We start from the raw sequence: 12386 nt of genomic DNA on the forward strand, positions 1-12386 counted from the left end.
GCGTGGCAGCCATTTTGTTTTGGACACCGAGCAGGAGTTGGCGGCGGCAGCTGTGGTGGCACAGACGAAAGACAGAGAAGGGCAGGCCGGACGACCAGGCGGATTGGCCGGCTAGGTAGTCAACCTAAACGAACGAGCCTCGCAATCTACCGCTTACTCATTTAACCAACCGCCCACCTACTGAACCCGAGCCCCTCCGTCAACTCAGGTTCGGCCGGTCCCCGGCCCGCCTGCCGCAGCCGTGGTGGCAGCCCCGGGAGGAGCACTGGCGTCCGTTTCTTTTGGTGCGTTTCTGTGGGGAGGAGTAGAAGGAGGGGGGAGCGAAAGGGGCCGCTGGACGGCCCAGCGGCATGGGAGGTAGGATACGGACGCAGATGAAGTGTTGGTGGGGAGGCCTCAGGGAGGGGGCGGAGCCCGAGGGCAGGACGGGGCGGGGCTGACCCGGAGATGGTGGCGGGATTGATGGAGGTTAGGGTTTGCTTGGAATAAAAAATTAACTGTTAAGCGGTTTGAACAGTGCCTTGACAGGGCATTGAGGTTGGTGGGGATTTAAATGGGGACTGTAGGACCTCGTGGCTGCTTTAGGGTTAAATCTTGTAGAGCGCTCTGGAGAGCTAACTCCCAGATGAATGTCCATTGAGGAAACCTTTCCTCCTCCATTCCCTAAATCCCTAATCCCTTGCCAAGGCCCTTCCCTGCTTGGTTCTGGGAGTCGATAGCCACTTTTGAAACTGGGCATGCTTGTTTGTCTTCTCTAAATCAGTGGACCTCAACTTGGCACACTGGAAGCAACTGGGTAGTGTTTTATTTTCCCCCAACTGCTGATCCTTGACCCTTAACCACCAGAGATTGGACCCCTGGCATCTGTATTTTTAAACGTTTCCTGTGCAAGTCTTATGCAGCCAAGGTTGAAAAGGATGCTCTGGATTAAAAGCCAGATCCATTCTTTTTTTTTTTTTTTTGGTACTGAGCATTGAACCACTTTGCCACTGATCTGTGTCCCTAGCCTTTTGTTTTGAGACAAGGTCTAAGTTGCTTAGGGCCTCACTGAGTTGCTGAGGCTGGCCCAGAATTTTTGCCATTCTTCTGCCTCAGGCTCCCAAGTGGCTGGGATTGTAGGCATTAGCCACAGTGCCCAGCTAAAAGCCAGACTCTTAAACTTTTGGAGACTTTGGCAGATGTTTTCTGTCCTGTGGCCTTGAAATTTTAATTTGAGGACAACACTCATATAAATTTCTCTTTTGATTTTTAATAGTTAATGACAGGCCTTTTCTTTCATTGTTTGAGCCTTGTCCCTTGTAGAAATAAAGTGGCCATTATTCTGATTTCCTCATTCTGCATATCATCCTTTGTAGATTCTCGGGATTTGAAGATGGCTGCACAATCAGCGCCGAAAGTTGTGCTAAAAAGCACCACCAAGATGTCTCTAAATGAGCGGTGAGGCAGCCAACAGCAACTTCAGCTCCTTCCTAAGAAAACATTACTTAAATGGCCCTGGGGTCCGATGCACAAAAACCAGTTGTAAGCTAAATACCAACAGAAGGCTACAGACCTCTGTTCTTAGTTGCGTCTTATGTGGTACACAAAACAAATTGGGCGGTTGTTTCAAAACCCCTTATCAGTAGATTTTTATGTTAAGCTGTTTGAAATATTTATCTGGTGGGATGTATTTTAAAAAGACTCCTCACACCCTTTCTTTTCTTCAAGTTTTTTTTTTTTTTTTTTTTTTTTTTTTTTTGCATTGATACAGGGGTGGTGCAGCACGGTAGCATGGTATACCTGGCTGCAAAAGGCTTGCTGTCTAGTCCAAGGCCAGCAGTGTTGTGTCTGGCCTGTAAGAGGCAGGTAGCAAGCCACGAATATGTCCAAAGGCCCTCGAATGCCATTCCTGGGCCTTGTAAGAGGCACTTGCTTTGCTCCATTTCACTTTCTTTCCATTCTGCTTTTTAGTTTGTTTTTGTTTTGGATTCTTTTAACAGTTAAGTGTTCTTCTCTTTCATTCCATTAAGCTTAACCATGTCAGAAATAGTAGAGGAATATTTTTACAGGCTCTTAAATGATTGAACTGATATTTCTTGAAAGTGTTCATTGGGAATTGGAAAAAAATAGTCATGAGACTGAGAAAAATTAAGATATTTAAAGGCAGTTTCAATCTGAGAGCTTTGTTCATTCAGTATGTTCTACCAGTAATTTTTATCAAGTTGATATTAAAACTCTTAAGATATTTAATGTGTCTTTTTGCTTCTTCTGAAGCATGTGTACTTCTTATCTCTTAGGATGTGAAACTTTAATCATATATTCACATTGTTTCTAAGTGACATGTATATTTATAAATATGATACACTTCTTTAATTTATGTGGGTGTATTATTTCCCTGGCTTTGAAGGTCTCTAGGCCTTCCTCATATTAGCCCTTAAAATGAACCCTTGAGTTCCCCAAAGTTTAGGCTTTCTTCGTTTGTCTTTGAAACTACATCTTCTGTCTCTTGTCATCATATCTGCTTATTGCGTGTTTTTCATACTTTTCACTTGTCTAAGAGCCGTTACCTGAGCCCTTGTTATCACTTTTGATTGAATGTGCTGCACTTAGCTGCATTTCTAAGTTTCTGATTCTTGCAAGTTTGTGGAAACAGAGGAGTCTTTAACCCACATCAGCCTTGATCTAAACGTACCACTTTACTTAAAAGTTCGTGGGATCTGGAGCTCCTGGTCTAGCAAGCCATGAAAATGCCAATAAATGTTTTGTAATAAAGCTTTTATTTAAACATCCATTTTGTTCGACCTTGAAGCTTTACTAATATGCTGAAGAACAAACAGCCGATGCCAGTGAATATTCGAGCTTCGATGCAGCAACAACAGCAGCTAGCCAGTGCCAGAAACAGAAGACTGGCCCAGCAGATGGAGAATAGACCCTCTGTCCAGGCAGCATTAAAACTTAAGCAGGTGAGAGAATGGGTCTTAATGCTCTGAAGCAGCTGGTGATCTGTGTCAGTCAGTCCACTGAGGCTGTCAGGACGCCATGGATGATGACAAAAGAGGCTTAGGGGCCAATCCTGAAGCTTCTATGAAAGGGAAATTCAGAGAATTCCAATTTTGGCAGGTACTGATGAATAATGTTTTGTATTCTGTTTTAGGGAGTTTGCTATCTGTGATTTGTTTGTGTTATCAGTGACTTATTAATCTCTTATTTTTTGGTCCTTTACCCTTAAAGTAGATTGATGGGTTTTTTTTAATACAAAGAACCTTTGTTTCAGGTTGGGGTATAGCTCAAAAGTAGAACACTTTCCTACTATGTACAAGACCATGGATTTGATCCCCAGCACTGCCCCAAAAAAACAGAGAAGGAAAAGTAAAAACTATTTTTAGAAGATCTTAAAAACATCCTTTCCTGTTAAATGATCTACATCCTAGGGAAATAATTTTATTCTTCCCTAGTACAGGGAGTCTGGCCTTAGTCAAAGGTTTTCAGTGCTGAAATATAGAAGGAGTATAGTAACTTTCGTTTCCACAGCATCTGAAGTTTTATCAGTACATTGAAGCAAGAGCACTGAGTAACTAATTTAAGAATTAGTGAGGTTCTCTTTCAGATTTCCAGTAAGAGATAATCCTATTCAGACCTGAAATAAAACCTGCTCTTTATTATTCATAGACTTTATATGCAAGTCCGGACATTGGCTGTGGAAGGATATGTCCAAGCTGTGGCTGGGCGTCTGGAGGGCGGTGCCATGCAACTGTAAGGACTTTAACTGGTAGCACTGCATGGCTGTGCATAAATTCAGCAGTTAAATGTAACACCCTCCCACCCTTATTCTGAACCACTGGGCTCACTGACCAAAAATAAACAAGGCTTTCTGCTTCAACCACCTTAAGCCTTGTGTGACTGGATCCTTCTCTGACTCAGGAAAGCAAGAAGCAAAAAGCACCACCAAAGGACCTTTCAGCATGAAGCTTTAAATATAGACTGTGCAAAAAGTAACCTCTTGAGCAACACTGTCAGTAGCTTCTGTGATGATGGAAATGCTCTCTATGTGCTGTCCAATACAGTAGCCACTAGCCCTGTATGGCTATTAAGAACTTTAAATGTAGCTAGTGCTATTGAGGTGCTTAATTTTTAATTATTTAAAATTTTCTTTAAATAGCCACATGTGTCAGTGGCTGCCTTATACAGGCAATCTGGAGTGGAAACCAAGTGGTGTAGTTGACATCCTTAAGTGACCTATCAATGTTTAAAGGATTTGTGGCAACTAGGGATGGGGATAGAAGAACTTCTAGGCACTGTACAGTTCTTCACTGAAGAATAGAACTCAGGAGAATGAATATATTCAGGAAAACTGAACATGAGGTACTTATAGAAGGCAGTCCTAATCTCATAATCATGTGCTGGGACTGTGGGTGTAGCTCATTCACCTAACGTGTGAGGCTGTGGATTTGATCCCTAGCACTGCAGAAATTACAATTGCGTGCTGATTAGAGGAGTGACAGGACAGCCCCTTAAGGTTGGTTGCACCTCCCTGTGCTAGGAGTCTTTCTCTACTGATCAGAATCAGTTACCATGTGCTAGGAAGTTAAGCCTGGCAGCATCATTTTGAGGGCTATGATTGGGCACAGGGGGAACACACACATCTTTTGTAGTTACTTGTTCTTTGAACCTGAGCATGCATAAACTTTTATTTTTATTCATGTTGATTGATGGCTTTATGAAAAAACAACCTTAGTAGGGTCTTGGTTGTGTGTTCAAAGCTACATTGATGAAATTTCCTTTGAAGAATTTTCTAAGATGTGATCTTCAAGGATTTCTCTTTGAGAACAGATTATTGAAAATCTACCTCTGTAGTATTTCCTTGTCCTCATATGTGCCCCTTTGTGATTATAGTTCACCTGTGTTAATTCTAACATAAGTTTGGCTGGCTCTCTGGACACATATTTTTGTTTATTTTGAATTAAAAGTCATACCAACTTAAAGGAGCTGTTTGCAAGGGTAGACATGAAAGTATGGATTTTTAAGAAATGTAAGGAAAGGAAGTTTGACTTTTTTGTGTTTATTTGCATCTTAAGGTAAAAAGTGGACCGTCTGGAGATAGATACTCAAAGGAAAAATGGAGCACACTGGCCTCTTTGACTGAAAATCAATCTTGTTCTTAAGTCACAAGAATTCAAATGAACTTGTAATTTAAATTTTGCCCAGAGTGTGATGAACTTCCTGTGGTGTTTGAGTAAGCCTTTGAAGACAGTGGTAGTTCCTGGGCAGGTATGAATTAAGTCATATCATTGTCAACTTGTGGTTCAGAAACAGCAAGTGTTCTTATTAAAATTTAAGTTCAGCTGGTGGTATATGACTTCTGTAGCCAAATTAGTGAGGTAATTTGTGCTGATGCCAATTTCATAGGATCATACTGAAGCTTCTTAGAGTTTCTGCTCTGGATCAGAATTCTTTTATACCATATTCTGAGAACAAAGGTTTCTGATTTGGGATTCTCAATGATACCCACAGCCGGTTGTTTCCCTCCACACCAGGCATTTCACTTGCTTCTTTTTCTCTGCACTTAGAATTGCCAAATTCCCCTGAATTGCTTTTTTGATCTCAATCCTCCAACACCTTTTCTTCCAGAAGAGCTTAAAGCAGCGCCTGGGTAAGAGTAACATCCAGGCACGGTTAGGCCGACCCATAGGGGCCCTGGCCAGGGGAGCAATTGGAGGACGAGGTCTGCCCATAATCCAGAGAGGCTTATCCAGAGGAGGACTCCGTGGGGGACGAGCCACCAGAACCCTACTTAGGGGCGGGATGTCGCTCCGAGGTCAGTTCTTCGTACCTGATAACTGTTGGACCCTATCCCCTTTCCTTTTCTCTTGGGCTGCTTATGGACACATTTGTTTAACATCTTAATACTAAATTTGTATTAATATAATTAATAACTTTTGAAATCACATTTTAATAGTGCTGCATGCCTTTTTATTGATACCATTTCTTTTCTGATAATGTGCAATGGTAAGAGGCTATGACCTGCATAACAGGTAATTCATGTCATCTCCATTTCATTTTAAAGCACCCTGCTGCTGCTTGAATCAAAGCACATTCAAGTTCTAGAAATAAGTCAAGTTTAAGAAATGTATGGTTAGCATGTATGAGGCCATGGGTTCAATCCCCAGCACCAAAAAATTTAAAAAAAAAAGAAAAAAGAAAAAAATTTATGGGTCTTCGACCTATAACATAACTAAACATCTCTGTGTTCCTGGTGCTAGTGCAACACTGTTATCATCTGGAAGAAGGAGAGGACAAGTTGGCCAGAAGTACTTAATCTATATCTTATAATTTGGACACTGCTATACTGTTCCCTGTATAGTTTTTAAATTTATTAAGTTTATACTTAATTAACTCCCAGGTTCCCAAGATGAATTTGTGGTCAGAAATGTTGAACTAATAAATAATGAGCAACTTAATTTGGTCACACTGTAGGTGTGCAGCTTGCCCCACCCAGCCTAAAAATTAACTGAATTACTTTCATTTAACCCTCACCGCCTTCCTTTGGTTAGAATCTATTTTTGTCTCTCTTGGATTTACCTGCATATACATTGTATGCCTCCTCTCCAAGGTCAAAACCTGCTTCGAGGTGGACGAGCCGTAGCTCCCCGAATGGGCTTAAGAAGAGGTGGTGTTCGAGGTCGTGGAGGTCCTGGGAGAGGGGGCCTAGGGCGTGGAGCTATGGGTCGTGGCGGAATCGGTGGTAGAGGTTAGTCAGCTAACAACTTCAGAGAATAGCTCCCCCTTATTTCCCTCCTTTAAAAACTCAGAGCCACCTTTCTGCACAGCTTCAAGTCATAGGCAGGCTTGTTTGTTTGTCTTGTTTTGTTTTTTGAAACTGGCTTATTTCCTAAATTCACATGCTGGTAGTTTGAAAGTCTGTCATGATTTTTCTAAGAGCCAGTCAGGTGCATATTACAGAACTAGATTTTATGCAGTGTTCCTCCAGGTTCTTACAGATTTAAATTGTTAAAATGACAAAATGGTTAGTTTGGGATTTTGCCTGTTTCTGTCTCTACCCCATCACTACCACTTGCCCATCTCCTGGCTTAAAACCTCAGTTTAGCCCAGATAAAGAGTAGAGGAGGTGGCCTGGGCATGTAGCTGTGGTACAGCACCCCGGGGTTCAATCCCCAGTGCCCCTCATACACAAACACAGAAAAAATGTGAAGAGAAAGAAGGTGGTGAGAGGCTGGAAGTATGTAGATCAGTGGCAGAGCTCATGCTTAGCACCCATAAGGCCCCAGGTTCCATCCCCAGCATGAGGAGTGACTTGGGTTAGACATGAGGGTTAGACTTGAGGATTAGACTGAGCATTGGCTCTGAAATGAAGTAAATTCAATGTAAAGTTTCTGCCTATGGGGAGCCAGAGATGGTTTTTCTGATAAAGGTAGAAAGTAAAATGGTATTATGTCAGTTAACTGCCTAACTGGCTCTTGCTGATAATCTTACCTTTGACACTTTGATATTTGTCTTGTGATCTCATGATTCAGATGGGGAAAAAAGTTTAATGATGGTGGTGTTAATGCCAAATCTCGTGGGAGCTTTCTGGCTTAGAACTTAGTGAGAAACTCCCACCACCGCCTGTTCAGGAGAAAAATCTATTCTTACAGCCCCTGTGTATATTTGCTTTGTTCCTTTTAAAGTATGCTGTGGGTCTTCCAAAATTTATAACCCTGACATTGCCAAGGAATATTAACTGTTAGGAAAGAGCATTAGGTAACCAAGGGCTTATTTTCTTCTCTCCCATTACACACTACGTGGCTTTTTGAGTGAAATGCAAGTTAGTTTGTTTTCAGAAAGGATGAAATAGATTGTTTTCAAATTATCTTCACCTGGTTTTTGAGAGAGACATCACAGGGGCAGGAAAAACTCAAGTGACTTTTCCAAAAGCTGGATGTATTTTTGTTAAAGTGAATTGAAACTACCTCTCAGATAACCACAATTCTAAGGTGCCTAGAATCAGAGATAGAAAAGGCTGGTACTCAAAATGTTTTTCTTCCTTATCTCCTCACATTATTCTGTATCAAAGAGAAACCCTCAATCATCTGACACATGGAGTCAGTTCATTAAGCTTAATAAATTTAAGGAGAGATAACTTTCCAGAGGGTATTCATTAAAGCTTCATTTGAATGTCTGCCTTCACATCCCTGATTCTCTGTGCCCTTTTTACTACTTCCCTGTTACTAAATTGGGTTATCTATAATGTATTTTACTTATGAATTTAAAGGGAATCTCAACCATTATAATTTGCCTTAGGAGAGATTAATTTATCAGTTGATTATTTTCCTTTGTTGATAGAATAAAAAAATTTAGATAGCACTTAGAGATGAGCATGTAATGAGGGATTCATTCTATGTGCTTTCCATGTGTTGCTTTCTGCCCAGTGTGTTTCTTGTTTTTCCAGATTTCTCCTCTTTGCCCTGCCCTTCAGCTTTTCTCAGCTAGGCCCCACTGCTCAAGGGGCATTTACTATAGCGCCCATTAAACCTACTTGTAACTGTCTTTTTTTTTCCCCCCCTTGGGCCAGGTCGGGGCATGATAGGTCGGGGAAGAGGGGGCTTTGGAGGCCGAGGCCGAGGCCGTGGACGGGGGAGAGGTGCCCTCACTCGCCCTGTATTGACCAAGGAGCAGCTGGACAACCAGTTGGACGCGTACATGTCGAAAACTAAAGGACACCTGGATGCCGAGTTGGATGCCTACATGGCACAGACAGATCCAGAAACCAATGATTGAAGCCTGCCTGCCTATCCTTCTGTGAGAGACTCTTGATAAGTCGCCACATCTGTATATAACCTTGAGATAACAGATGAGAAGAAACCTGATTGATGCTGGAAGGACCTATCACAAAAGGCTATGGACTTACCTGCCACCAGTTTGTGCATTTAGTGTGTTCCTTTTACTTTTTGATACTGTGTTGTATGAAACCCTTTTTTCCTTTGATTTGATTGGTTTTTGTTTTGTTTTTTCCTCTCCCTTCACCCAGACTTATCTTTGAACATGAATGTGTTGGCCTTGTGGGTAGAACACTTTGCCTACCTCTGCCTCCCTTCTATCGTACACTGACATTCTCTGTGCCCCCACAAAAAGTTCCCAGAAAGAGCCAATTTTTCTCCTTGATGCCTTGGTTTCTGAGATAGAATTCTGTTGTACATCCTGTTTAAATAGCCTCTTAGAAGTGTTAGAAAAATCTGGAGTTGAAAAATAAGTTTTGCTGCATTGTTAACAGCATAGTAAGTTGGGAACATTCACGTTGCTACAGGGACACATAACAGGTTACACATGGTATCTGCTTTGACTGAAGTTGCTACCAGGTGCTTTGATACCACATAGTTGGTAACCAGCCTGCTAGATTGGATACATGCACTTTCTACCCTCAAATGAGATTCTTCAGCTTGCCTCTTGACTTTGTATCATATCCAAAGGGATTGGACTGCTTACACCTGCAGTGGAGAGGAAGAAATTACTTGGTTTGACTAGTATAACAGAGGGAAAAGAAAGAATGGGGGAGTAGGGGAGACCACTACTGGGAAGGATCAGGAACTACCCATACCAAAATGCAGTTATCATGTTTGTCCCAGACCAATCTTGGGCTTCTCCATTTGTTGGCTTTATTTGATCCTCCTCTTGAAGGTTTAAGTTCAACCATATTCTGTCAACTGTTCCAGTTTCAGTGGAATCTTGTATTTCTGGTTCATTATAACAAATTGTTCTCAAATCCAACCAGGACTTTCTCTTTATTTGTTGGACTCCTTGAGATGCTACAGCTGTTTTAATGACATTTCAATGTACCCCTTGTATAGTTGAGAGTCATTCCTGGTTGTATTAAAATTCTTAACCAGGGCGAGGGTGAAAAGGCAGAAGGTGAAAGTTTTTGCCCTCCCCAGTCTAAACTGGCTATGGGAACTTAAATCAAGATGGTCCTTGGACTCTGCCTTGCTGTTTGAAGTGAAGGAAAAGAAGATCCTGGCCACCCTCAACCAAGTCTCTTGCCATTGAGCTGGCTACGAGGCATCCTAAACTATTGGGATGTGGTGTGCTCATTAGGAGCCAGGAGGAATATTTTGGTCAGGACAACCTGAACTTGAATCCTTACCTGTTTGAGATGGGACAACTGAGGAAAGCCAGGGGAATTGAACAGTGACTAAGCAGAGATAAATCCCCCAGCTCTGCTCCCTCCATCATTTCCAGTGCTAAAGCACAAGGACTTCATTGTGCAACAAGAAGAGTCCCCTTCCCCTCCAGAGGAAACATGCTCAGTTAAAGTCCTCAGCCAAAGAGGTGGCCATTATAGCCTAGGTCCCCTTTTTCTGCCTTTTCTATGCCTCTGCTTCACAATGGGATTTGTCGTCCATGGAGGGGCACAGGGATCTCTGCCCTGTGAGCTGTGGGCTCTCCAGCCTCACCTGCTGCTCTTTGCAGCACTTGGGTCCTGAGGCCTGTTCCCACTGCCATCCTCAGTCCATGGTAAGTGTCCCAAGTAGTGTAGGATGAGTAAGCCTGGCTACCTTCACCCGTTCAACTGCCATCTGCTGAGGGCTTACTGTGCTGACACAAGGCATTGTTTTCATAGAAGAGCATTGAGAACATGGAAAATTTAAAGATGAAAATATTCCAAGTAAATAATGATAAGTAGATAGCTACTGTGGGCTGAAATGTCATGCATGCACACCAGGGGGAAAAAAGCAGTGGGTCTTCAGGATAGGAGATCCCTCAGTGTGTGGGTTCTTCAGCCTGATTTCTGAAGAGCTTGACCTTTATAACGGGTAGTAAGGAGATATTCAAAGATTTTAATAAGCAGAGCACATAGGATGATCTACCCAACCCTAAAGAGAGATGATAGGCTACAGGGTCAAGGCCCCAGCTATCCACTTAACACATGGTTAGAGCCTTAATGGCAGTGTATCCTCTCAGGCTTCCTAGGACCTTTTTAGGCCCTGCAGCAACTGAGCAGCTCACTGGGGAAGGCCTCAGGGAGAGGACCCCAGAGGGACTGGAACCTGAAGAGAGTGCCTGGCTTAGTACTACTACAGGCCCCAGTCTTTACTGCCTTGAGCTACCCTTCTCACTGATTGTCCAGTGAATGTGAGAAGAGCAGAAGAGCAAAATAGCCCAAGCCTCCATTTTTCTGGCTCTGGGGTCCTCTAGGGATTCACCTCTTGCTCTCCCCTTGACCCAAATTCACAGAGACAGGCTTGTCACCATGAGAGTATGTCTTCTGACCTCTTGAGTCTTGACCTTTCCTAATACCACAATTTAACCTCTTATCAGGGATCTTTACAGTCCAGACTTTTTCTCAAACGTTTTAATTGGATATGCCACTGAGAGAATGGTCCAGGTGCCACTTGGCTGCCCCATGTTCACTACAGATGGCAGTGTGGACCCAAAAGAAAGGAGTGGAGGCTTCCACTCCCTGAATGGGTTTTCTGACCTGTTCCACACCCCGGCTAGAGACCTCACCAGACATGCTGGGGCCCCTGACATGTGACTCAGGGACAAGAAGGGAAAGATCAGAGGAGATTGTGAAGCTGGTAAGAATGACAGATGGCGGAGACTGAGGTCCAGGGTGATTCTAGGACCTGTGATGGCAGTACCCCCCCCCCCCCACTTGTGCACCTGTGTTGGGCCAGCAGACCTGGACAGCTGAGATCCACAGGAGACCTTTTAAGGGATTCACTTCATTTTACACTTAGGCTTGACATATTTATATTAATTTCCATACCCTCTGATGTAAGGCAATTATCAACTCAAGAAAAAAACACCATGGGCAAGAAGGGGACACAGCAAAACTGGAAGAGTCTTGGATGAAAGGGGTACTCCAAGATGTCCTGAATCTTTCTTCTTTAGGTTTTTTTTTTTTTTTTTTTTTTTTTTTCATTGTTTTTCCTGTACTGGGAATTGAACCCAGGAGTACTTTGCCATTGGACGGTATCCCCATTCCTTTTTTTTTTTTTTTTTTTTTTTTGGCGGTGCTGGGGATTGAACCCAGGGCCTTGTGCATGCAAGGCAGGCACTCTACCAACTGAGCTATATTCCCAGCCACTTAGCACTTTTTGTTGTTTGGTTTTTGGTTTTGGTTTTGGTTTTTTGTTTTGTCTTGTTTTTTTAGTTGATGTCTTTTTTTTTTTTTTTCCTCTCTCTTTAGATACACAGGACAGTAGAGTGTATTGTGACATAAAACATACATGGAGTATAACTTACCATTCTTGTACATGATGTAGAGTTGTGGGGTTACACTAGGCATGTATTCATATATGAATATGGGAAAGTTACGTTTGATTCATTCTGTCTTTCCTATTCCCATCCCCCCTTCCCTACATTCCCCTTTGCCTAATACAATGAACTTCTATTCTTCCCTCCCCCGCTTA

At 42.6% G+C, this 12386-nt stretch overlaps 1 protein-coding gene across 9 annotated transcripts; it reads left to right on the plus strand.

Moving 5' to 3' along the window:
- The first annotated feature begins 3 nt into the window (after positions 1-3).
- CHTOP (chromatin target of PRMT1) lies at positions 4-9733 on the plus strand. Of its 9 annotated transcripts, none has more exons than XM_079155451.1 (7): positions 9-284; positions 1356-1521; positions 2789-2942; positions 3649-3732; positions 5608-5794; positions 6590-6727; positions 8549-9733. In XM_079155451.1, exons 2-7 carry the CDS (start codon positions 1505-1507, stop codon positions 8752-8754), a joined length of 786 nt encoding a protein of 261 aa, XP_079011577.1. In that variant the 5' UTR covers positions 9-284; positions 1356-1504; the 3' UTR covers positions 8755-9733. The 9 variants fall into 9 exon arrangements, 7 of the variants coding, with proteins under 7 accessions (XP_079011580.1, XP_079011577.1, XP_079011582.1 ...); XM_079155450.1 differs by having other exon boundaries at positions 10-284; positions 1356-1437; XM_079155454.1 differs by lacking the exon at positions 6590-6727 and having other exon boundaries at positions 4-284; positions 1356-1437.
- The last annotated feature ends 2653 nt before the right edge of the window (positions 9734-12386 follow it).

Source organism: Sciurus vulgaris (assembly GCF_902686455.1).
Source record: "Sciurus vulgaris genome assembly, chromosome: 1".
In the NCBI taxonomy this organism is placed as follows: domain Eukaryota; kingdom Metazoa; phylum Chordata; class Mammalia; order Rodentia; family Sciuridae; genus Sciurus; species Sciurus vulgaris.

Bases quoted from the DNA above. Each gene is read 5' to 3' on its own strand.
- CHTOP (XM_079155450.1), top strand. From the start codon at position 1,373: ATGGCTGCACAATCAGCGCCGAAAGTTGTGCTAAAAAGCACCACCAAG. The intron at 3,733-5,607 runs GTAAGGACTTTA...CTTTTCTTCCAG, and splicing joins GAGGGCGGTGCCATGCAACT to AAGAGCTTAAAGCAGCGCCT. The intron at 5,795-6,589 runs GTCAGTTCTTCG...CTCCTCTCCAAG, and splicing joins GGGCGGGATGTCGCTCCGAG to GTCAAAACCTGCTTCGAGGT.